The sequence below is a fragment of the Amborella trichopoda genome, chromosome 8 (assembly GCF_054954075.1).
Source record: "Amborella trichopoda isolate Santa Cruz 75 chromosome 8, AtrichopodaSantaCruz75HAP2 v2.0, whole genome shotgun sequence".
Classification (NCBI taxonomy): Eukaryota; Viridiplantae; Streptophyta; class Magnoliopsida; order Amborellales; family Amborellaceae; genus Amborella; species Amborella trichopoda.
In genome coordinates, this window is record NC_142343.1 from 5,860,137 (window position 1) to 5,887,779 (window position 27,643).

The 27,643-nt window shown below is 33.8% G+C and overlaps 1 protein-coding gene and 1 long non-coding RNA gene across 2 annotated transcripts; one reads left to right on the top strand and one right to left on the bottom strand.

Annotated features, from left to right (window-relative positions):
* The first annotated feature begins 1,081 nt into the window (after positions 1–1,081).
* Positions 1,082–7,058, top strand: LOC148780735 (uncharacterized). Its single transcript, XR_016039735.1, has 2 exons — positions 1,082–1,215; positions 6,610–7,058. It is a non-coding gene; the product is annotated as an uncharacterized LOC148780735 (long non-coding RNA).
* Positions 7,059–16,415: 9,357 nt separating this feature from the next.
* Positions 16,416–18,719, bottom strand: LOC18436258 (uncharacterized). Its single transcript, XM_006846280.3, has 3 exons — positions 17,504–18,719; positions 16,855–17,394; positions 16,416–16,742 (listed from the first exon to the last, which is right to left on the bottom strand). Exons 1-3 carry the CDS (start codon positions 18,365–18,367, stop codon positions 16,629–16,631), a joined length of 1,518 nt encoding a protein of 505 aa, XP_006846343.1. The 5' UTR covers positions 18,368–18,719; the 3' UTR covers positions 16,416–16,628.
* Positions 18,720–27,643: the final 8,924 nt, after the last annotated feature.

The following is a 27,643-nucleotide window of genomic DNA, read 5'->3' on the forward strand; positions in this document are numbered from 1 at the left end:
AGGATTTCCAATTGAAACTATGTTGTCAAAAGTCATGTGGAAAATGATTCATGACAAGCTTCTCAATTGGTGGCCACTACTCTTTCAATCTTTAATTCCTTTGACAATTCTTCTCCAAGGAAAAATTAGAAATTTCCAAGCATTTGAGCATCTAGACACATTTTTTCTAGTCAATTCCTCGAGATATCATCATATGTGGAATGACTTAATTCTTCTTAGAAACCATGGATAAAAGCATTGAGTTTCTTAGGGGTACAGTACCCTATGAGATTTTTGGTGGATTGGTCAAGGTTGATAGGACAATTTCCTTCCAATTTAAATAAGGGTTAGAGACGCTCAACTACCCCAACCCCCTTCCCCCTCCAAAGGTATTCCCCACATCCCACTAAAAGCAATTTTGATCAAGTACTTGAAATGTGGAAATTTCGTACTCTTTGATGGTTTCTTGGGTATTCAAATGTCAGGAATTCTCCTTGAGAGATAAATATGGAGATGTTTTGAGGGAGGTAAAGGGGCGGGGTCAACAAGGACATACTCTAGGCGCGGTTAGGGTGATGGGAGCCACAATATGACATCTAGAATTCAATTATTACTGGATCTTTAGATAATATTCATAAAAAAGAAAAAAAACAGAAATCGATGCGCTGAAGCATTCAATTTTACTGAGTTTCAAAGAGCTTGATTTTTCATGGGTTATCCTTGGAAAATGGCAGAGAAGAGTAAAAAACTATAGTTACCAAAAGTAAATAACTTGATAAACATATGAATGCTTAAAATAAAATGCATTTTCGTTATATGGTTTTTAAACTTTTGGCTTATATGGATGAATACTATTTCAAAAAATTTAACTTGACTTTTTCTATCAACAACAATAATTTTTCATCTTACATATTTTTGTGAAAATGTATATAATGAGACCATTTAGTTTTGATAAAAGGAGTAATAATGTGTATATAAAAAAAAATGTATAATTTCCAGTTGTCCTTTATTGTTGTTTCATATTTGTATAGGGATAATATGGTCTATACTAAATTTGTATTTACATATAAACCCTTTTAGGGTTTCATTCCTGGTTAATGAGAACTGATCAAGATTGTTTCTCTCTCTAATTGTTCTTGAGTTCTTCATCTTCTCTAAATCTAACATGGTATCAAAGCCTCAAAGATCTGATGATCTCTTCTTTGTTGTTCCTCGCAAATCTCCTTTTTTGTGAAGGTCAGTAATCGATCTCTCAAATTTCCATTGAAAATTTTCATAGCAAATTTACAAGTTCCGTTTGCATCTACAAATTTGAATTTGTTGCATCCGTCACTAATTTACAAGTTTCCTTTGCATCTACAAATTTGCAAGTTTCGTTTGCATCTGTAGCAAACTTGCACCTACAAGTTTTTTTGGACGAGTTGGTAACCAACCACTTGAGTTACGTTTCATCCTATTCTCTATTTCCATCGAAACTGTGAGTTATGTGTGTTCGGGGTGCACATGCTTTGTGCTTTTACTCTCTCTTATATGTGATAAACTCTCACCTAAGTTTGTCAAATGTATATTTGTTGGTTATCCAACAAATAAAAAATGATATCATTGTTTTGATCCTTTTATTAATCGAATTAGAATATCTTGACATATTACATTTTTCGAGCACATACCCTTCCACCAACATCGCTCACACCTTAGTTCAACCACACATGGACTCGAGTTTTTCTTTCTTCGTGGTTTCGATATTCCTCCTTTTCAAGATGATAGTTTTCATTATCATGAAAATCAGGTATTACCACTTTCAGTAACCTACTTTGATGAGCCGTCAAATGCTGATCATATATCACATCCAGTTGTTGATCCTTCTAGCGCTCTTGTTCACTTTCGGCGGTCACTTCGAAAGCCCGTTCCACCTGATCGTCTTAACTTACCAGTGGTTAGCCCATACCATACTTGTTCTCCTACAAACATTACTAATTGTTTCATGAGCCATCTTCTTATTTTCAAGTATCTAACCTTCAATGCTGGCCTATAGCTATGAACGAGAAAATTACGGATTTAAATGCAAATTACACTTGAGATTTGGTCACATTGCCCCCAGACAAGCATATCATTAGTAGTGAATGAGTTTATAAAGTCAAGTTACGAGCTGATGACACCCTTGATTGGCACAAGGCCTGATTAATTGCTCAAGGTTATGCTCAGAAGCATGGCATCAATTATGACAAAATTTTTGCTTCTGTTGCTAAGATGACAACTATTCGTACTCTTATTGCACTTGCATCTATTCGTGAGTGGCTCATATGGTAGATGGATGTAAAAAATGTATTATTTAATGGTGAACTTAAAGAGGAAGTTTACATTTGCCAACCACATGGGTTTGCTTGTCAAAATAAGTCATTGGTTTGTTGACTTCGTAAGGCAATTTACAGTCTCAAACAAGCTCCCCGTGCGTAATTTGAGCGTTTTCAGGCTGTCATTTTACAATATGCTTCATTCAAAGTAAACATGATCACTGCATGTTTATTCCTACCACAAAGCATGGTATTTGTATTATTTTATTATATGTTGATGATATTCTTATCTTTGGCAATGATTTCACTTCCATCAAGGATGTGAAGCTACGATTGCAAAATGAATTTCAAATGAATAACCTTGGGGAAGTGTCTTATTTTTATGGCCTTTAGATCTCTCGCTCTAAACATAGTATTTATAACTATCAACAGAAATATGTACTTGATCTTGTTTCTAGTGGCCAATTGATGCGAATGTTATTGATACACCCATGGAACTCAATATTAAACTTTCTACACATGTTGCAAATCCTCTTTATAAGCCTACGATATATCGTAAACTCGTAGGTTCCCTCATCTATCTTACTATGACTCTGAATTTTGCGTTATGTTTGAGGTACTTCAATTCGGGTATTCTTTGACTCCACATCCTTGTTTGATCTCAGTGCATATGCAAATGCAGATTGGGCAGGTGATCCAAACACTTGCCGCTTTACTACAGAATATTGTGTATTTCTTGGATCATCATTAATATCATGAAAAAGCAAGAAATGAGTCACTGCCTCCAAGTCGAGCACTAAAATTGAGTATCGTACTATGTTCTCTATTGCTAGTGAGATTGTTTGGGTTCGTGCTCCTCTTAATGAGTTTGGTATCTCTATTTCAAATCCCACACCTTTATATGGAGATAACCAATGTGCAATTAAAATTGCATCTAATCCAATTTTTCATTAGCGAACAAAGCATATTAATCTAGATTACCATTATGTTCATGTTCGTCGTCTTGATGGTACATTATCTCTCTCTTATGTTCCTTTTGCTGCGCAAAAAGTTTATATTTTTATCAAATATGTTACTCGAAACCGCCATGATTTTTTAGTGGACAAGCTAATGTTATACTCATGTCCGCATTAGCTTGAAGGGGGGGTAATAATGTATGTATAAAAATAAAATGTATAATTCTCAGCTGTCTTTTATTGTCATTTCATATTTATGTAGGGATAATGTGATCTACACTAAATTTATATTTATATGTGAACCCTTTTAGGGTTTCATTTCTGATTAATGAGAATTGATTAAGATTGTTTCCCTCCCTAACTGTTCATGAGTTTTTCATCTTCTCTAAATCTAACAGAGAGGTCATGATCATCATTGATCGTTAGATTTAAAATTGGGTGGTCGAAGATGTGCACATGTTTGGGCACAAAATCTAAAATAAAATTTCTCGAACGTTGTGACACACTCATATCTATTGGATTTTACGTTCAATGACTAAAAATAATTGTGACCCCCTTACACCAAAAATACCAAAATAAATAGTTCCATAGCATACAATCTTTATTTTTATTATAATATATCATTTGAACCAAAAAATACCTTCTAACTAACCTATAAGTGCTATTTTTGGAAACAAATGTTCAACTACACAATTATTCTATATTTTAAAATGCACAGCACTGAAAGAAAATATCTCAGCATTAATGGGGATATCTTGTATTTATCAGGTTTTTAGAGTTCTAAATAAGACATGCAAATATTTGTGAGCGGGTATAGATCATCGACATCCTTTGCTATAGAAAAATAATAAGAATGGATATTAGCTAAGTAATTGTAAGCTATTGTTTTGTTGTACTTTGTTCTAACACTAGAAAACATTAAATTTGTAAGAAATTAGTAAACGTAGACAAAAGTAAAATAAAATTTGAATAATACACAGCCTTTGACCTTTTCCAACTCAATTACCCTTTATAGCCTGCATTGCACATTCAAATTATATTACCTGACCACGGGTCTGGTGTGTCTCCAAATTTTGGACCCGAATACTTTTTGAGTTTGGGTTTGAATTTAGCGGGACCCGACCCGTACCTGTAGTCATAGGATATATGATGGCAATCATGTGTTTTTGGACACACACTAGGTGTTCATATTGCCACAATATTGGCAACATTTACAGTATTATTTGTAAAAAAAAATAAAAAAAAATAAAAAAAATCTCATGGTCAAACGGTGGCAATAGATCCAACCAAATCTGGGACCCATTGGATCCTGATATGGATCCAAATTTTGGACCCGAATACTATTCAGCTCCGGTTCCGGGTCTAGCCGGACCTAGACCATACCCAGCCCTTTGTCACCCTTATTACAATGCCATACAACTCTTGTGTACCTAGCAAGTTTTGGAAACTCTTTTTTTGTATTTTTAATGCAGGGCAAGTTTTAGAAACTCACGTGAGTCGACTTGGTCTTAGCCGAGTTACTTAGACTTGGCATCTTTTCGAGCTAAGTTATTACGTACAAACCCATTACCATAAAAAAATAATAATATAGGAATACGCTATGGCTAGGTAGTTAGGGTGATTGCGGGCGTTGTAACATAACGTTTTGGGTTCTATTTTATGAGTAGAGGACATCTTCAAGTTTGAATTACCCAAAAAACATAAATTTTTTATAAAAGGTTCATTATTTTACTAAATCATTATGTAAATATTCTTATAGAAAAATTGGATTTTCTTTATGATGATCAATGAGTTTTCTTAGGGCCAGTTTAGATAATTAAATTTATCTAAAGCATATTAAATTATAAAAAATTAATATACTCTGGATATATGTTTGATATGTATCTTGATTATGTATAATACAATTTAGAAGTTTATATTTGGGTACTCCTACATATTGAGTATTTCATTAATGTATTCAACATTTTAAGACACTTGGTACTTTACAGTAGAGTGTAGCAATTTTTTTATCTAGGGGTATTTTAGGTAATTAATCAAGAATAAAATATAAATTCTTGATAAAAAAAAAACATTTATTAACTATAGTTAAAATATCATCCACATGAAGCATGACATCACCTACATACAACATTAATTACTACTAGTTTTTTATAGAGATATATATTCTAACCCTCCTAATCACCAAAAGGGCCATTGCTCAAAAAACTTTTTATTACAAAGCTAGGGTGTTAAAAATGAAAAAATAATGAGTACATTAAGGAAAAAGTCGTTGTGTAAGAGTACCCAAATGTAAAATTTATTTAAATATTTAATTTTTTAGGTTTGGAAATTGTTCTATGCATCAAGGGACACATTTCTACATTTGCCCCCTAGGTATAACGCATCCATTTTTAAGATGGATGCAAATTGGTGGTTCATATAAAAACAGTTAAAACTAACGGTCCAAATGATTTCTTCATAAAATTATTATTATTAATTTTTAAATTTTATTTATTTTTTCATATTCATGATCTTCATGTTAGAGTTTATATGTCCTTAAAAATTGGGTCCAAAAATCCTCTCAAAAATATATTTTTGAGAGCAGACTCACTACATGGACTCATAGAAACCTTGTCCTTAAGGTTTCTACATATTTTTAGCTATTTGTTTTTAATAACATTTAATGTTGACGAAATTACTTTGAATAAAGTGAAAACAACTTCTCAAAAAGATAGGCATTTACGTAAAAAGTTTATATAGAGTCGAGGCTGTAAAGAATCAAATTTGAGCCTACCGCGAAGTTTTCACTAGAAAAGGTTGTTTTGATAGCCAAATATCTTCAAATTGATCATCTCGACATCAAGATGCATGGACACGAGAAAAAAATAGATTTCAAGTTTTGGAAATAGTGTATTTTGTAACGTATTTTTGGACCGTCAATTTTCAAGTTTTCATAGATTTGTCGATCTACACTATTTTTAAGCTTTAAACTTCATAAATAAATATAAAAATATATTTTAAGCTATCACAAATATTTCCAATATTGAAACCTCATTTCTCGACATTATTTGAAGGTAAGGATGTAATTTGATTGTTTAGAGTCTAGGCTCTATACAAACCGCAGCCTAAATGTAAACTAAATAGCTTGTTATTAGGATTAACTTTATTGGAATAGTGAATTATTAGTGATACAAGTACATCGAAACAGGCCATGATAATATGCTATATTTTTCTATTTTCTGGTTTTGCGGAGTTTTTGTAAATGTTTTCAATCATCAATTTTTTTTTTTTAATCCCATATTTTGTTTATAGTTTTATTTACTTTATATTGTTGTTTCTTATTTTTAACAAATTTCTTTCTTATTTTTTTCTTTTTCCCTTATTTGTGCTGGTACACTTCTCAGTTCAGGCCACTTAGACTGCTTGGACAGGGCCGATCCCAAGCCAGACCCAAGTAATTGAACCTTGGTACTGAGCAATCATAAAAGAGAGGAATGAACATGCATGAGGTGAAGCTACATGCCTTCTTCGGGTACCCAATATGGATATCGGGTAACTGTTGGCAGGAAATTTTGAAATTATGAAACATAGATTCATCTGAAAATGGAGACTATTTTGGGCATTCCTCACACTTGAAGGGGAATGAATAGAGTTTTGTCTCAGACCCTAAGAATGAACGTATTCTCATAAAGTACCATATTTCAAAACCTTGTTGCAGTATGAAATTGAGGAGTAAGTTCTTTTTTCTTTTTTTTTTTCTTTTCTTTTTTTTCTTTGTTGGGCTAAGTGAAGCACAACTGTTTGTAATTCTTAGCAAAGTAAACTCATAGAGTGGAGAGATATTATTTTTTCTCCTTGTATGCTAAAAAGAGATTATTTTTTCTCCTTGTATGCTAAAAAATATAGACATATGTTAGTAAGGATCTGACCATGTGTCCACCCATGGTAGACAAGGATACATGTGTCGATCTTCTAGAAATGCATATGATACTTCTAGAGATCGTATAATGGTATGACCCTTTTTTGACATGTTTTGTTTTTTGAATTTGGCACTTTTTTGTTCGGAATACCATTTTTAGAATAATAAAATTATTTTTGATAAAAATAGAAATTTTTTTACATTCTATTGAGGTTACAAATGGTGTGATCATATGATTTTGGATAAATACATTAAGAACCAATTTAATAGCCATAAATTAAAGGTGATACATTTGACTTAATAATTAGCTGATAGTTTTTAGCTTTTTTCCATGTTGTTATGATACAATCTTACATTGACTATAAAAAAGAAATTATGAAGAAAATTCTGATTCATAAAATAACATTTTTTGGGCTAATAATTTAACTTTAAAAAATTTTATGCTTAATTATTGTGATTGAAATATGAATGGTTGAAAATGGAAATACAGATGTGAGGTGCACATAAACTTCAATATATGTACATAAAAGCATGCGCATGAACATAGAAACCTATATATTATATGGATGTGTCGTGTCCATATGTCATTTTTTTGGTTCACATTAACGACACTCGCATCAATATCACAAACTGACACAAATGTCTGCTTCTATGTAACACAGCTTGTATTCAACTTATTGTGGTTAAAACCCCCAATAAATAAGAAACAACAAGTGAACCATGTATAAATTGACACATTTTTTTAATGTCCGGAAGATCCACTTTGCTATAATGTTTCAACTAAGCTTACACGGTGTTTTTATTACCCAATCAACCTTGTTTTATATGGGTTATCATAACTCTAACGTCCTGTATTCCTAGAATTTTTTCATTTTTTAAAATGGCCCTCTCTCCAATCCTTTTGGAGTTATCCATAAATTAACAGTTTTTAGAAAGGAATCTTTTATACTATTTTGAAAATAAATAACAAATAGGTAGTAATTTTATTAAGGACACGGTTTCTATGAGTTGAGTCACCTCTTAAAAATCTATTTTTGAAATGGATTTTTTACCTAATTTTTTAAGGGGAAAGCTTTCTACGTTCCCCCTACAACAATAAAAGTTTTGTCCTCCCCCTACCATCCAGCCGTCTATTTTTTATCAAGAGAACCACTCACCATTTGATCTTAGATCCGATGTCTCAAAGTATTTTATTTTTAGTTTTTTAATACAAATTTTCTGAATATGAAATTTGGTACGTGTCATCTTCTCATTGGGGCGCACCTATAAAAAATATTAAGAATAATTTTTCGATAAAAAATAATGATCAAAATACCCCTTGAAAATTTCAGAGATATTTGGGTCATTTTATTTTATTGAAAATATTTTTTTATATTTTTTGTTAGTGCGAGTTTAATAGAGGAATGGGCGTCCAAAATTTGGTGCCAAAATAGTTTATAGAAAATAAAAATAAAAATAAAATGGTGTAGAGATGTGACATTGTGATTCGGGCAATCTTAGCCCTCCATTCAAAAATGGACGGTTCGATAAGGGGGAGTGTGATTCGGGCAATCTTAGCCCTCCATTCAAAAATGGACGGTTCGATAAGGGGGAGGATAGAACTTCTATATTGTAGGGGAACATAGAAGTTTTCTCATTTTTAAGTACATGTAATCTCTAACATGGAGATCATGAAAAATAAATAAATCTTGAAAATTAATAATTCTATGAGGAAAACATTTGGACTGTTAGTTTCAATTATTTTTAGATGGACCACCACCTATTTGCATCCATGTTTAAGATGAATGCTTTATACCTCGTGGACCACATATGTAGAAATGTGGTCCACGTGCATGAAACAATTTTCCTTTTATTAAAAACTTTAATAAAATAAAACAACCCATACGTGGTAGCAATGAAGCCTCATGGTCACATATGTAACAAAATGTCTCATTTGGTCATGATGGCTGGATACATGGATGCGTGTCAAAGAATATTGCCACTCATTTGGTCACGAGTGCTGAAAAACCCAATTCAGCCTGGCCCTTATTTTTTCATCTCCTTTGCTCGGGTTTCCATTAATTTTACTCCATCAGGCCCGGCCCTCAAGAGACTAGGTCCAGGCTAGGGGCCAAAGCTGGCCCGGCCCATTGCCAACCCAAAACTTTCTAAAGAAACTTCTAAAGAGTACAAGGATCCTACTCTCTTGCCCTAGCTTCGTTTATGCTTTTAGTATGATTTCCAACTGATGAAAACAAGTTTCTCAAAAAAACGGTCGAGAAACAAGAGAGAAAATGCAAAATTCAGCAATTTGTAAATAAGAATTGTAGAGAGCAGTTGTCCAAATCGAAGTTTACGCAGAGTTTCCTCTCCCGATACTCTCACTCGTTCCTAATGAAATCCAACTGGGGATATAGAGAAGAAGACCCTTCTGCTGTAGATCGACTGTTGTCAACTTAAAATAGAAGAGACTTTAACCATGATCGAGAATGTTTATCACTCATTACTGATAGTTAAACAATGATGAACAAGGCTTAATTCATTGTTTATGGTTAAACAACATAACTGCTGCCAAAACCTGCCAAACCACAATCAAAATCATAAAACAGAGTAAAGCTCAATTAAATTGTTTGGGCTTTAATTGTGTTAGGAAGATGTTCTGAAATCCATCTCATCGTTAGCACCGACATTGTCCTAAGCAACTTCTACCAATTGATTCATCCCATTAAACATGTGTATTGATCAGGCATCCAAGAACAAAATGCACCACATTATGCTCTCATAAACTGAAACCAATTCTTAGAATTTAATACAATTAAAGTTGGCTTGAAACAGAAAACATACTATCATCCATGATAGCGAAGTATCTAAGGGCATAAGTGAAACGACCGTACAATCATGATTACAATCAAGAGAAAGTGGGAAAAATTACAAAATGAAAGTATTAGGTCCCCTTGTATCTCCAAAACCATCACGCCATTTGTGAATAATGCAAGCCCTTATGTTCAAAGATAATCTATTATCATCATATAAATCATATATACTTCTTTTTTTTTTACAAATATTCTTTACTTTATTTATAAAATCTACTCAAAAGAAATTACATAAGAGGAGACAACTAGAGCGGACAAAGAGGCCCCTACTTTAGCTAGAAAGTCAGCCAAAGAATTTGCCTTGCAAAAGACATGCTAAAAAAAAATTAAAAGTGGAGCTACCAAATCCATAATCTACAACCAGCTAAGACCATAATTCCCATGAAATAGGCTGCTCCTTCTTGCATCAATTAATTGCGTTCATTGAATCTTCTTCAATAATGCAGCTATTCCCGATGTTTCTAAAGATACAAATTTTTAACCCTTGCAACAAAGCCAATAACTTCGATCAGTTAGCCGTGGTTATACCAATAGGGCCAGCATATGAGAAGATGACCTCTCCAAATCAGTCTCGCACCACATCCCCTAATGCCTGCCAAACCTGGATTGTCCAGAGAGCTCCCATCAAAATTTAACTTAAATCCCCCACTCTCTGATGCCACCCAAATACTCATTAGTCTCATCTTTACTCTACTCATCAAAAACAAATTTGTCAAATTCAACAGAACATCTGGTTGTGAAATCCCTCAACCCTCCTTAGTCACTGAGAGCCAAGACCAAATAGACAGTTCTACTTTACTCAGTAGTCTATCAAAAGATAAACTCTCTCCTTCAAAAGTCTGTCTATTTCTTTCTTTTTATAGTTCCCATAGAGTAGCCCCTCTTACTATTTGTCACACCAAGATACCCCCGGAAGGTAAATGATTAAAGGCTAACTATGACACTAAACCCATCACAGATTGGGACAGTGAAGCATGAACCCCAAGTAGCCCAAATAACCAGTACCAAATTCTTGAGGCAACGTGGCTGTGGATGAGAAGATGCTTCCGAGATTCCTCATCCGCTTTACACGTCAAATAATTGTTATGTAAAATTTTTTCCCCTCTTAATCAAATTATCCACCGTCAGAATCTTATTTTGGATCACTAACTATAAAAATACCTGCACCTTATGGGGAACAGGCCATTTCCACACTTTGGCTGCGGCAGGTAAAGACTATCTCCATCTATCGTAAAAAAAGAGCCTATAACAGGACTTGACCGAAAATACCCCATCGCACTCAACTTCTCAAATCACTTCATCTATTGCCCCTTAGGAAATATAAATCGAAACCAAGATACCCATCAAATCATTCCATTGAAGATAAATATCTTCACTCAACCTATTATATGGGAAATTAATACTCCAAGCAACACAATTAAATCTCACTCCAACCATATCAGAAACCTTAGCATTAGGTTGCGAAACCTTAGTAAAAAGTTTGGATAAATAAGCATAAGAGGGACATCACCTATCCACTTATGACATCAGAAAGAGATGTTATCACCACAACCAACATTCCAACGAAAATAACTTATAATCATCAGCCTACATTTGTAAATAAACATCCACAAAGAAGACATCTCTCTATTTCTACCCCCTCCTAACCACATTCCCTGCCTATCCAGGCCATATTTCGAAGACAAAATCTAAAACCAAAGTTGATCCGTATACTAAAAACTTCTCCACCACCACTTACAAAGCAAAGCCTCATTCATATATTTTATCCTTATAATGCCAAGATCACCTTCACTCTTAGGGGTACAGATACGTTCTCACCTAAGCAAGTGATACTTCATTTCTTCCCCAAAAGACCTCCACAGAAAATTACGCATCAGTCTTTCAATTTTCTTTATCACTGAGGCTGACATTTGAATAAGAGGCATCAAGTAGATTAGTAAATTAGCTAAACAATAACTTAGCAATGTAACCCTACCACCCATAGACATGTATCTTGGTTTTCAACGATCCAATTTCACTTGGACTCTCTCTAACACCTTATCCCAAACTGCTATAGAGTGCCTAGAATTTGATATTAGCATTCCCAGATAAGTAAAAGGGAAAGAGCCCACCAAGCAACCCAAAAGATTTGCCAAATGTTAAATCAAGGTCGGAGAACAGTTAATATCTATCATTGAAGTCTTATGGAAATTGACCTTCAAACCCAATGCCACCTCACAACAATTTAAAAATCAAGCAATGTTTTTCACTTGCGTCTCATCTGTTTCACATAAAATAAGCGTATCATCCATATATTGCAAATAAGAAACTCTTGGACCCATCTCAGTCACTTGAAAATCAGAAAAATTCCCACAACCTTCCACTTTATGAATCATCAGGCTAAAACATTCTGCATAGATAGAAAAAAAAAATGGTGACATGGGGTCCCATGGCGAAGATCATTGGAAGCCTTAAAGAAACCAATAGGGCTTCCCTTAAAAAGTATTGAGAAATGAGCAAAGGATAAACATCCAAAGATCAAATTCCTCCATTTAGCCTCAAAACCCACATTCTTAAGAATTTCCATAAGTACCCCTTATTCAATTTTGTCATAAGCTTTTTCCATATCAAGTTTAATAATGGCTCCAGGAATTTGACTTCTCACTCTAGAATGAATACACTCTTGAGCCATTAAAATGCTATCGGTGATTTGACGATTCTGAATGAAAGCATATTGAGTATTAGAGATAAGAAAATGAAGACTGACTTCAATCTTTCAGCCAAGACCTTTGCCACAATCTTATAAAGACTGGTCAGAAGACTGATGGGCTTATCTGATAACTTTGTTGTCACTGAATTTTTAAGGATAAGAGCTATATAAGTGGCATTACCCCATTTGAATATCTCACCCCTAGTCATAAAAGCTCTAACCAGAATGAAAAAACTTAGTATTCAGATCACATTCCTTTAACCATTTTATCCTTGATATTTGCTTCCAATATAACTGTTTAGCTCTACGATGATCATGAAGAGATTTCAACTTCGAACTCCTTTCACCCATCAACTCCTCGGTTAACGCACCTATAGACTAAACGTGCTGATCCAAAGCTTCAATTCCACATAAGACCTCATCGATTGTGGATTGAACATTGAAATTATTCTCTTTTCTTTCAGACGATGAGCTTATGTTTAATATTGAACAGCTTTTTGTGCAATTGAAAATCCAAGGAATCAATAGAAATTGTGTTTTGACAGGTGGTTTTAATGACCAAACGATGAGCTTATGTTTTAATATAGATCATGTATACTTTCCCATGTGACAAGGTATACGTTTACCAAACCATCCTATTTTCTGTGCACCTCTCTTCAACTACTATTATTCCCCTCTCTCAGTCTCTTTCTCTCTCCATTGTGTTGATCAACCCAATGGGTGTTCTCATTGTTTATAGGTAGTGTTGGTCATTGTGGAAAACTGCTTTTAGTGGGCCCTTTATAAGCAATTATGTGGAGAGAAAAAGTTGATCTTGAGAGAGAGAGAGAGTGCTCTTGTGAAGTAGAGATTTTGCATTTTGGGCAAAAACCTAGCTACTATTTGTATCCTCTTTCGGATGGTTTTATTGTTATTTTCTATTGTAGGTGGAGCCATAGAGATGGAGTTGACAATGAAGGTTAGATCGATGGCTCTTTTGAGGTATTAGAAAGAAAAATCAGTGGTGCTTTACTGATTGTGATGTAATCCATCTATTTACCCAAATCTTGTAATTCTTTTATGCTAATAAAACGGTTTCCTTATCAGTTGCCCGTAGATGTAACCCGATTAGGGTGATTCACGTATATTTGTTTGTTTGTGGTGATAAGATTATTAGTTGTAGTAAGTTTGTAGTGGTTTTAGCTTTCATATTTTGCTTATCTTGATTTCCTTCTATTTTTTTCCAAATTCAATATACCATATATAGTTTTGGTATGTTTGGATTTTTTGGAATCGATTTGTCTGTGATAAACGAGTTGGTTTCAAGGCATTTTGATTTTGTTATAATGGGCGTTTACTGCAACCAAGGGTAATTGAGTTTCTAACAAGTGGTATCCAAGCTTGAGAGAAGTGTATAGTAATTTGAAACAATGGCTAGCTACAAATTGAACTACAGAAGTTTCATAGAATGAATAATTTTGAACTTTATAAAATAAAGTTCATGATATATTAGTGCAAAATTGTCTTTTATAAAATATTAGAAGGAAAATCTAAGAAACCAAAAAGCATGCAGGATTAAAAAGGTGCTCGCCATAATTCACTTGTGTTTAGTAAATTAAATACTATTTAATATAGTAGGAGAAAAGATGGCAATGGATTTATGGATACAGCTGGAGAGCTTAATACCAAACAGTCCCACATAAATTAATTTTTCTTAAAAAGAACATTGCATTCTTTGAGGACAAGAGATGAATATATACGAGGAACTTGAATGTGGTCTTAATAGGCGACGAGATGAGAAAAAGTAGACTTAGGTGGGCTGGCCATGTGCAGTGTTGGGCTAATACAACAATAGTCAAGAAGTGCTATTTGGTTCAAGTGGAAGGCAAGTAGTGAGAAAATATATGGTGATTTTTTGTCTTACTGAGAGTATGACCCTCGATAGAAAGAATAGAGAAACAAGATTCATGTAGCTGAACCCAAATCATTGGGACAAGACTTGGATGATGAGATGGTTTAGAGTGTCAGAACACTTGAAAAAATTCAACAACATACTTACCTAAATTGAGAGCGTCAGGGTGAGATAGGTAAGGAAGATAAGGCGGTGTCATTGCTATGTTCAATTCCAGAGTCTTGTAATAATCTTCTTACTACCTTGAGTTATAACAAGGACAAATCCCTCAATTTGGATTCGGTTTTTAGTGCACTTCTTGCCAGTGAACTTCAAAATAACGTATGGTTTGGTTACTCGATGGGTTAAAAAATTGATGTTCTAATGGCAAGCTACTAGTCAAATGAGTAGGGTAATTCATTAATAAATTCTTCAAGTGACAAATCTTACTTCCTACCGAAGTTGATGGGGTCTTATGAAAAGATTGTTGGTTTTGTAGCTAGCCCTACCACATAAAAAAAATTCTTGCAAAAGAATAAGGCTAGAGTTTGGGAATGGAAGATGAAGGTGAAACTAAAAATGAGGCCTACCAAATTGAAGAATCAACATCCAACTACATTGAAAATGAGGTGATAATGGTGGAATGCAATCCCATGTAGTATCACAGTTAGATTCATGATAGTAGAGTGTGCCCATATAGATTTTGCTTTGATACATATATGCCATATGAGGGCAGTTTCACATCAATTTGAAGTAACTCAAGGAGAAACTATTGGAATACCCTTCATTTGCATAAGGATGTATGATGGAATAGTTCGAACTCTTGAAAATATGTACCATGTATTGGATTTGAAGAATGGTTTGACTAAACTGTCTTCTTTTGATATAGAAGATTACATGTTTACCAATCAAGATGGAGTGCTCAAAGTCTCAAAAGAGACTCTAGTTATAATTAAAGGAGTCCGAGAAAAAAACTTGTATAAATTGTTAGTAAGCATAAATGTAAATAAAATAGTAAATTTGGTCATAGAGGAAGATCAAGCTCAAAATGGGGCATATGATTTGGCAATAGAAGATCTTGATGGTGCAAAGTAAAGTCTTGACAAGGATATTCAGCAAGGTGGAGAAATTGAGGATTTGGGATTTTCACAAGATGATGGAAGGCCAAAAGCACCTCATAAATTTTTTTCAAACCAATGCTCAAAATTTAGTGAAGGAAGGGCCGATTTAATTAAAGTGTTGCTTATAAATCTAGTGTTAATTTTGATCATTGCTATGCTTTGTATAAAAAATTTCATTTCACTTATTTTTTGCTTTCTTAATTGGCTTGGGATTAGCCATGGAATGAAAATTTGAAATCGAGTGAAATGCGTACTTCGGGTGGTTTCATGGGTGTACTCTATTGTAGACAAATCCATGGAGATGGAATCAACATGAGGGTTGGATTGATGGCTCTTTTGTGATTGTGAGCAAAATTGGTGTTGTTTTACTAATGGTGAGGTAACCCATGTATTGCCTAAATCTTGTAATTCTTACATGATAATGAAATCATTTATCGGCCGCTTGCCCCTAAATTGCTCCCGATTAATGTGAACCACTTATATTTATGTGTTTGTTGTGATATGGATTATTGTTTCTAGTGTGTTGTGGTTTTAACTTTTGTATTTCGTTTCTCTTTATTTCCTTTCATTTTCCCAAATTTATTATGTTGTATATTGTTTTTAGGTGCTTAACTTTCTTGAAATCGATTTGCCATAGGTGGTTGGTTTTGAATCATTGGATTTGTTGTAGTGGGAACTTCACTGCAACTAGGGGTAATCAAGCAAGTCTCAGTACCCAACACATTGCAGTAGATTTGAATGTATTCCTAAAGCCTCAGGTGACCCACATGTAAAATTGGCATCTTGTTTCAAAGATAAGAACATGTTTATATTTTGAAATTGTAAATTTTGAGAAAGAAGAATGTATGGGAAAAGGTATGGAGCATTCCTGTGACACATAAAATGAAGCTAATTCTGACAGGAAACGAAATGCTTGATCCCTTCTCTCTCATAACTTTTGGGATAATCCACTCAACGTCTTTCATCTTTCGCTTACAATAAAGGGAATGCAACATTTTCGTCATCCAAGCATTCCCTTATCCTTATTTCAGTGACATTCATGCCTGATGAGGGAAGAACTTCACAGCACTGTCTTCTACTCCCAGCCTGCAAAAAGTACCCAATTTTTCAAAATCATGGAGAGAGAAGTGACAAATACCTAGCAATACTCTTCAGACACACGCAAAAACCAAAAATCTTAGTTTATAACCAAAATTACCACTCTAATATCCTGCAACTCGGAAAAAATTCTGACTTCATCGACTATGTTTGGCAAACTCTGATTCAAGTTACAGGCCGAAATGCTTCGATCCTCTCTCCCAACATAAACCGTCTCAATGAGGTTAACAAATGGACTGACTGGTTTCACAGAATCAAAGAAGAAAACAGTGGGTTTTTCACACGGATCAGTGGAGAGAGGCCTGGTATTGAACATGAAGGAAAGGACCCCAGATTTCCTCCATGGCTTGAAGGTTTGTAAAGGTATGGTAAGAAAACCTGGGGGGTAAATCTTCTGGTAAATTTGAACAGAGTAGCCCCATGATACTGAGATAGACCAATTATGTTCTTTGTGATAGCATATGGATTGTTGTAGTAGTTGTGGGGGATTGGCTTTCGAAGCCTTTAGGAGAACTTTGAGGGCTTGAATCCTTGTCATGCCTGGGAATATGGGTGCTATATAATCAAGGTGGTGAAGTGAGAGCAACGGGGACATCGGGTGGGCTGATAGAAGGCCGTATATATCTCCTAATAGATCAATCTGTAACATAGTTGAGGGAAAAAAGAAAAATTACTCCACAAACCAAAAAAATTTAAAAGGAGTCTTACGTGTGTGTGACAGAGAGAGAGAGAGAGAGAGGAAAGACCACCTGATGAAACCCGGGCTCTTTTGTCAGGCGAACTCCAACCTCTGCAACACAAGACTGAATGATATGGTCACTCCCATAAAGTGTCTGATATCTTCTTATACAGTCATCAAAGATCCTTGACAAAGCCTTGGCCAAAGGATAACTCACTGCATAACCCCCTCCGCCGAAGGCCATGTCATACGAATGAGCCATGTTTTGCACCACACTTTCTGAATTTCCCCCAATATAAAAGTACTTGTTATGGTCATACTTTGCTAAAACCTTCACTAAATTATCAACAAAAAATACAGTATCATCATCCCCCATAACAAACCATCTCACATCACTTAGACCCAAATTGAAACTCTCTAGCAAAACCCTAGCCATTCGAATCGCAAACGGCATCTCATGCTTATTGTAGCCATTGAATATTGCTGTATTTTCTGAAATTCGAAAGGGAGGAGAAGAAGATGGCCATGGATACTTAGTTGGGGGACTGTCTAACCATACATGGCCTCTGGTTTTGTTGGGTTCCCACCAAAGATCGATATATGGACCCCTGTTTCTCCATGTTTTAGAAGAACCCGCTATACCAAATAGAATGTGGCCAATTTTGGTGGGACTTCTAAAATTATTGGAAAATGGGGAGCGGGAATTGGTTCTCTCTCTGGTTAACATCCAAGATGGGAAGCATTGTGACGACGGGAATGAAGGTTGAGATGAGAGTAAGAGGTACACTAGGCCAGCCACTAGAACTGCATGGAAGAGGAACCAACCAAACTTGGAGAAGATCACTGATAAATAACCACTAAATTTAGCAGAGAAATGAGCTATGCTTTCTCCAAGTTTGCTTAAGTTGTCTCCGACCAGCCTTTGAAGTGCCATTCCAGTTTGGATCAGAGGAAACTGTTGGGTTCTTGAGGTACTAAACCTAGTTCTGTAACATCTCGTAACTCATGGGTTCTGGGTTTCTTAGAGAACGAACATACACTGGCTTATAGGCTTTTAGAGAAGGAATTCAGAACTTTTTGTGGGTTTTTAGAGATCGAACATCAGATTAGCTTGTGGATTTTTACAGAGAGAAATTGATGCAACTCTCGGTTATGTAGAGAGAGAGATGCGCCAATTATCAACGATGTGTGTTTGTATTCCAAAAAGCTAAGCTTGGGTTGTTGTTTAATGTGAGAGGATTCTCTCAGGGAAGGCTGCGTTTTTAATGTGCTCCTCTTATATTATCTTGTAACGGCTAAATTTGGCGCGAAGTTTAAACTTTTTCCATCAAAATTCTCGAGTCTTTCTCGTGACTCTCATCACAAAGTTACCGTTGGATCCCGCGAATAAATGACCTAAATTTTGTGAACTTTTCCTACGTCCAAAAATATCTCCAAATCACTAAACTGCCCCTATCGAATGGTAAAAAGCCAGGGCACCCTTCCTTCCAGGACCATTTACACCAGTGAGCGTGGAAAAACGGTAATCTGGATCGGAACTGGTTGATTCGAATTGAGAATCAGTCGGGAGTCGGGTTTCATTTTTTCAAATTTTTTGATTTTTTAAATTATTTAATTAGGGGTGTTGAGATATGGGTTGCTGGTCAGCCAAACCAAATCAAAAATTTGGAGGGGCACCCTAGATCACCAATCCGTGTTTTAAGAGTTTGAGCTGTAAGTATCACCTACTTTATATGCTATAAACATTGGAACAACTCCAACTGTAAATAAGTCTTTTGGCAAATATCAGTTTGTTGAAGGTAGATAAGCCTCAAAAGGGAATGCAAAATAAGAATGGTTCTTTTCATTCAGGAATCAAGATCATTGGATAGGTCCAATGAAGTTCGATTGCAATCCGACTTGAGGCCAGCCGGACTTGAAATAGTGGGAGAATATTAGAGAGAGGAAGAGGGGACATTAACGAGAGTACAGTCTATAGAGACCGTAGGGCTAGTAATGGGTTGGGTGCCCGGGCCTTTAGTAAGTAGGATAATGTCGCTTAGGGCTGAGCCACCGCATACCTGACCTGATAGGTTGGTGATTGTCAAATTTATCATACTTATGTTTCATATCAAAAATTGAGGGTATTATGAAAAATAAATAAAAAAAAATGGGCGTCCTTGGTGAACAAGTGATGCCTATAAAAAAGATGGCTAAAGAAGATATAATACCCATCTTTTTGAAGGTCACTCATTTGGGAATGGATCTCCAAGATGGAGATTGGTCTCCAAAAGTGAGAGACATAACCTCCGAAAAAGAGGTATTCCCATGAGAATTGAGTTGATAAGGATTCCACTTTTAGAGAGAGAGAAAATCTCTCGGTTGCTTTCAAGGTTATCTTTCGGTTAGTGGAATTACAGTGGAAAAGAAGTCATTGATCGATGGTGTCACTCGGTCGGATAACATAATACCGATCCTTTTGAGGGTCACCCATTTGGAAAGGGATCTCCAAGATGGAAATTGGTCTCCAAGAGAGAGAGACATAGCCGCCGAAAGAGAGGTGGTATTCTTATGAAAATTGGGTTGGTAAGGCTTCCACATCTAGAAAGAGAAAATCACTCAGTTGCTCTCGTCCCATAACAGTATTACAATGGAAAAGAAGATATTGATCGACGGTATTGCTCGGTCGGTCGGAAGAGCGAGTTTATAAGGGAAGAACAATGATGGTCTTTTACCGATGTTTAGAGATAGATATTATCTCTTGTAACCCAAAAATGCAATCTTCATTGAGATAGAAGAATTCTACTTGATAAGGTTGTGGATGTAGCCCTACGAGGTGAACCACATAAATCATGTGTTGTGGTAGAGTGTTTTTTATGTTTGTTTTATTTCTTGTACTCAATCTATAGTTGTATTTATCGGCTTTGCATTTAGCCAATCATGTATACAATCTTGGGTAGGATCCCGGTATTTGGGATTACCGGTTCCGCAAGCTAGGGGTTATCGAGAACCCTAGAAGATCGAGTGCAAGGCTGGGCTGGGCTGGGCTGGGCTGGGCTAGGCTAGGTCGGGCTTGGGCCATGGCCATGACAGGGACGACCATGTTAAGCCTTATATGTTTATTTGTTCTTTCAACTTTTGTTTGTTTTTCTGTTAGGCCTGGCCTTGCCCAAACAAAGCTAGGGTCCTCGGTCCTTGCACGGCTCTTCTAGGCTGGGCTAGGGACTGGGGTCGGGCTCAGCCCATTGCCAGCCCTAAGAGAGAGGTAGAGATAGAGAAAGCAGAGTGCATCCAACCTGTTTTTTTTTTATTAAATTTTTTTAGGTAGTTCAGTAGGGATCAGACGCCTATCCATAACAGAAATGAAACTTAAGACGTCATATTGTGACACCCCGCCACTTTGACTACCTAACCTTAAACCTAAATCCCCAATGCAAATTATCTCCATAAACTAGCTAAAGAGGCATCTCCTAGAAGGCACAAAGTCGTGTGAATCACAGCTTAGAAGGAAAATGGGGAAATAGTTTCTTTTATATGGATACTTAATTCGAATCGGTACAAATCGTTGGGTGAAAAATTAATTTGCCTAGCTCGGTACATTTCAACAGGAAAGAAAGTCTACCTTGACCTTAACCATTTCATTTTGAGGGTGAAAATCCACAGCATAAATAAATACATTTGACTTCTTTCCTTGTGTGAAACTACTTCACGGTTTCTTCCCCCTTTTTTTTTAGAAGCCTTAAAAGGAAAAAGTTTATATAAAGATGAGGCCCTAAACAATCAAATTAAGACATACCTAAATTCACTAGAAGAGGTAGTTTCGATACTCAAAAATCTTCAAATCGATCGTCTTGACTTCATGATGTATGAATATGAGAAAAAATAACTTTCTATATATTGAAAATAGTGCATCTTATAATACATTTTTTAGACCATCAATTTTCAAGATTTTTAAACGCTTATAGATATCATCTATCTACACTATTTTTTTAAGCTTTAAATCTTACAAATAGATATGAAAATAAAATTTCAGGCTATCACAAAGATTTTCAATACTAAAATGACATATTTTGACACTATTTGAAGGTAAGGTTTATTTTGATTGTTTAGAACCTCAGCTTTGTACAAATCACACCCTATCTAAATGCCCCAAGGGGCTGGTCCGACAAGGAGGAACATGGAGACCGCGTTCGATTCCTTGGGTCCAGGAATGTTGGAGGATAGGTACCGCACTCGAGAGAGTGAGATAGGAAGTTATCTGCAATATGGGGCTAGTTAATAGCATTTCAATGGTGTTCCCAAATGGTATTTTTCAATTTTGAAATTTTTCAGCATTAAATTAAAGTAAGTTTAGAGGAAATTATCACTTGTTAAGGTCTCTACATCGAGGTACCTTCTAATTCCATATCAGAAGATGCAGTTTTGGTGTCTGAAAGCTTATGGCTCTTAAAATTTATTTTCGTTATAAAATTTAAATTTTCAAAAATGGTATTGATCAAGCAACAAATCCAGAAGCACTTGAAAATTTTGAAAATGTGGTATCCACATAATGTGTTACAAAGTGAATTAATTTTACAACTTTAAAAACTTTTTTCTTTTCAATATCCATATATCCAGAGTTCGAGATTGGTTTCTAGCGACAAAATAACCTTTTCTAATGGCTTTTCGAGGTGCTCCTTGCTTCTAGTATAAACTAACACATTATATACTTTTTTTCCTTTTTCTTCGAGGCATTATAAGTGGGAATGTTGTGAGCCCTAGCCCCACATGGGGTTGAAAGAGATGTATAAAGATGTGGTGATAAGAAGTACTTTTCCGCTTTTAGTAGTGATCTTTCAAAATGTAACATATGTTCATCAAATGAGAAACAAAGACATTGAAAAGCTCAAGATGACTTTGAAAATTAAATATACTTAATAAGTGATAGTGGTAGTGAACATTGCTCCCTAAACCTCCCTATCTTTTTTGCAAAGAATGAAACCATTCATCAAGTGAATACAAGCAACAAAATGATTTGGCGGAAAGGAAAAACTGCACACATATAAGAATTATATAAAGGAAATAAATTTTTCCGGGTTCCTTAAGGCTTAGGGTTGCCTTATCTATGCAAGGCTTCTTGACATTTAGAGGAACAATCTTAGATCTAAGAATTTAAATTGTATTCTTATCTAAATGTAGTAAACGTTACATATTTCTTGACGAAACGTTACATATTTCTCGACCTAGAATCAAATGCGATTTTAGAATCTATGAAATATAGAATTTTTTGAAACTGTTTTCCTTGGTATGCATGATAATGGATATGGAGATTAAGCATAGAAAACATGGACATGATGAGCATGATAATTATAGAGACCTGAGCCAAGGAAAAAGCAGGAGTCAGGAAACCAAGTGAATTGGAACCAACTTTTATATTTTCGAAATGAATAACCAAAAAGCTTTGAAGAAGCCATGATGTAGGGAGGTTGCCAGCAATGAGATGGTTGTGTTAATTGAATTTGCGAGATCATAGATTTCATCATAGTTCTAAACCTTAGGGTCGAAATATCAATTTTTCAAAAAAAGTTAGGGAGGATGGTGAAATTGAAAAATATAAAGCTAGATTGATTACTAAGGGTTTAAAACAAAAAGATGGTGTGGATAGTTGATACCCATGGCTAAAATGGCAATCATCCACGTACTTATTGCTTTAATTTCCATACTATCGTCAATAAATTCACCAAATGAATATCAAAATAGCGTCGTTACATGGTGAGCTACATGAAAAAATATATTTGAAGCAGGCTGAAAGATATATGTCCTAAAAGGACAAGAGCACAGGGACTAAAAATCATGGTATCTTTACATGATATAGATGACAAGGTCATACTAAGTAGTAGCATCGAGTGCATTAAAGATACCGAAACAAAGATAGGAATCCAACTGAAGTAATTCTTGGAACCGAGATAATGAGAAAACTGATTGATTATGGTTAAATGCAATCTCACCCTCTAGAGAGTTTTCAAGAGGTTCTACCTTTTAATTAAGCTGCTAGCTATACCCCCACATGATCAACATCTACAATTGAGAAAGAATAACAACCGTTTTCTCATCCATTAGACTATGTTATGGTCCTTGCATAAATAATACTACGCACGTGATATTTAATATCAATCACTAAAATATATTTATCATCGAAAAAATTTCAATAAAACATGGTCTTAGAGAGATAATTTAATACATTTATCTTCACAATTGAATATTGTATTAATTAATAATAAATGTGATTGCAAATATTATTTTTAATATATTATTAATTAACACGAATTCATTTGACATACAATTAAAATAATAAAGATCATTTAAAAAAGTAATTTAAATTATATAAATAAAACTAATAAATAAATTTATGCTGGGTCTTACTAATACAAATATCCAATAAATTAGTTTTAAGACATTAGATCTTATTAATGTCTATATATATTATATTATTTCATTAAGGCATATTCAAGAAGCATTAACCTTATTATAAATAAAAGAGTGATAAGAATTTTTATATATTGATCAATGCCTAATTTCAAGCATAAGATAGAGGAGTGAGATAAGAAAAGAGTGAGTGAGGGAGAGATTTAGCTGTGAAAGATGAGATTAACATGTATTTCTTTTCTTAACCCACAAGTTGCTCATTAAAAATAGGCATGGGAAATGGTAACTTGAGTGAATGGAATAAATTATGATAAATAAAATACATATTTTTTTTAATGGATTGAGGGCATTTTGTTGCGTATGAGAAATAATGACTTGAATGCGAGAGAGATAAATTATGCTTAATAAAAAAAAGCATGATTATTAATAAGGATGTGCATTTTCAATAGGTCTTGTTTCTTCTATTGCATTAACTTAAGAAGTATAAAATTTATTTAAAAAGCACGAACCGAAGAAATAATTCAGATATACTATTTGTCATAAAAAAAGACTACATGCGACTAAAAGATTTTTAATATTATTTTAAATAGAAGAATTAAGAAGGACATAGTACAAATAAAAAATAGTAAGAAAAATAGAGGAGATGGGATCACAACATATCAAGTATGAAAAATTTTTAAAATTCAAAATTCATAATAACAAAAAAAATATTAAAGTATCTCAAAAAATAAAGAATCATGTTTTATATATGTTGAGTCACATTAAAAAAAATACAGTATTGTCAATAAAAAATAATGTAATATTAAAATAGTCATACAAACTTTTAAAATATTAAAATTATAATTAAAATATGCAATTGCCAAAATTGAGATAGAAGCAAAATTATTATTTTATTTTATTTCTATTAGTAATATTAATATTAATATTATTATTATTTTATTTTTAAAATATAATAATAATAAAAAGACTAAATTATTATTATTATTTTATTTTTATCTTTTAAGGTAAGGCCCATTGATCTTAAATACTGAAGAAAAATGATTATTTTTCTTTTGGATTCTTATATTAAATGATAAATCGACTTTGTTTCTATCTCAATTTTCCCCTTTAATTTTGTTTCATAATAAAGAGTTCAAAAGAGGCAATAATACACCTAGAAAATTGCTAGAGAAAGCTATTAATGTCACAAAAAACTAATGTAATGTTAAAATATTCATAAAAAACGAAAATATAACAAAATGTAATTAAAATTATCAAAGGTAAAACTGAGATAGAAACAACTTGATATAATCTAATATAAGAATCAAGAAGAAAAAAATTGTTTTTTCCATTAGCATTTAAGATCCATGGGCTTTGCCTTATACGATAAAAATAATTTATAAAATAAAATTAAAATATTATTTCATAATAGAGGCATAATACAACTAGAAAATAGCAAAAGAAAGCTAGAAGAGACAATAACATAAATAAATATCTTATAGGCAATCAAAATAAAAAATAGTAAGAATAAAAAAATAATATTAATAATAAGTAATAATAAATATTCTTTTATTACTATGTTCAAGTTTATAATAAAAAATTAAAACTATTCAAGAATCTAAATCCTTAGTTTTTTCAATCTAATTGAGTTTCATGACCTGTAAGAGAGAAATCAAACCACTTATTTTCTATATGTAAAAAAGTCATATTACAATTTGAAAAATATACTACTATTTTATTACTATGTTCAAATTTATAATAAAAAATTAAAACTATTAAATAATCTAAATACTTAGTTTCTTCAATCTAATTGAGTTTCACAGCCTAAGAGAGAGATCGAACCATTTATTTTCTCATATAAAAAAATCATATTACAATTTGAATAATATACTATTATTTTATTACTATGTTCAAGTTTATAATAAAAAAAATTAGAAATATTGAAAAATCTAAATCCTTAGTTTTTTCAATCTAATTGAGTTGGATTGACCTATGAGAGAGAAATCAAACCACTTATTGTTTATATGTAAAAAAATCATATTACAATTTGAAAAACATATTACTATTTTATTACTATGTTCAAGTATATAATAAAAAAAATTAGAACTATTCAAAAATCTAAATCCTTAGTTTTTCAATCTAATTGAGTTTTATTGACCTATGAGAGAGAAATCAAACTACTTATTTTCTATATGTAAAAAATTCATATTACAATTTGAAACATATACCACTATTTTATTACTATGTTCAAGTTAGTAATAAAAAAAGTAGACTATTCAATAATTTAAATCCTTAGTTTTTTAAATCTAATTGAGTTTTATGACCTATGAGAGAGATCAAACCACTTATTTTCTATATGTAAAAAATCATATTATAATTTAAAAAATATACTACATAGAGATAGAGACAGACATCGTACCTTTACTTTTTCTCTTGGAAAATATTTTCTAGCTAAAAAATCCTTGTGAGAGATCACTAAAGAAATGAACTTGAGAGAGAGATAAATGCATTGTTTTCTCATAGAATAAGGGGAGCGTAATAGGCTTTGGGGCTATTGCGTAAGGGTTTATGGTGAGAGATGATGAAAGAGGTTTTTCCTAAAAAGATATTTTGGGAGGGAGAACTTGAGAGAGAGATTAAAAGAGAAAGAGATGAGTGAAATATGAGAAATATTATAAGAGAGATTTAAGATGGGAGTTATCACATAGAGGGAAAGAGAAATAATGAGTTTGTTTATTATACATTTTTGGGAGTTATGCCAAGATAGAGAAAATAAAGCGTGAGAAACCGTTGAGAGAGACCTTTGAGAGGGTGAGATTTTAGGAAAATAAATGGGACAAAGATTTTGTGAAAGATGGAGAGAGAGATAAAAACTGTTGAAAGGAAACAGTGGAAGATATAAATAAGAGGGATGTGAGATTTTAGGAAAATGAATGAGGGAGAGATTTTAGGAAAGAGGGAGAGAGATAGAACCAGTAATGAAGGAAACCGTAGATGATATAAATAAAAAATATAAAAGAGAGTCTTTAAAAAAGATATAAAACATTTAAGGAAAGGGATAAGAGGGAGAGAGAGATATAATCGTGTGGGGCGTGGGGAAGTGAGAGAAAACGTTGGGGAGGGTGATTTATTAGAAAGGAGAAAAGATGGGACACGTGACATAAAACAAGAGAGAGCAGAGAGAAAATCGTGTGGGTGGGGAAAGTGATTTATTAAAGCAAAGAAAAAATGAGACATTTGCACAAAATTAGAGAGGGTATCCCTCTCGCTTAATATATAATAGATAGATATACAATGTAACTCAATCTAACATTCACACAAAAAAATGTAATATACTCGATCTAATATTAGTAACTATGGATGGATATTTACTAGTAATCTAGGTCCGGAGCATTGGAAAGTAGTTTATAGGGCCCTATGACATCCCAAAGAGATTATGGATATGGGCACATCATGGTGGCGAACCTGGTACATCAGCGCACATTGGTTATTAGATTTCTAATCAATCCAAGTCTACTAGTGGTTAGAACTTAATCTTTGGTGAGGATGTAATTAAATGGGTTTGAAAGAAGCAAATATGTCTCTATAGTTTTACCATGGAAGCTTTAATTGCCTTGATGCTTGCTAGTGTAGAGGTAGAATGGCTAAGAAACTTCTGTTAAAACATATGCCATTTGTTCATGTGGCTAAAATCTCGATTTACTGAGAGTGAATCTTCTATTTACTGAGAGTGAATCTTCTATTTACCGTGCAAAGAGTAAGATATGTAATGTAGAATCATGGCATATCAGCTTAAACCATATCAATTGAGACAATAACTGGAAAATTAGAGTAACTACAATAGAGG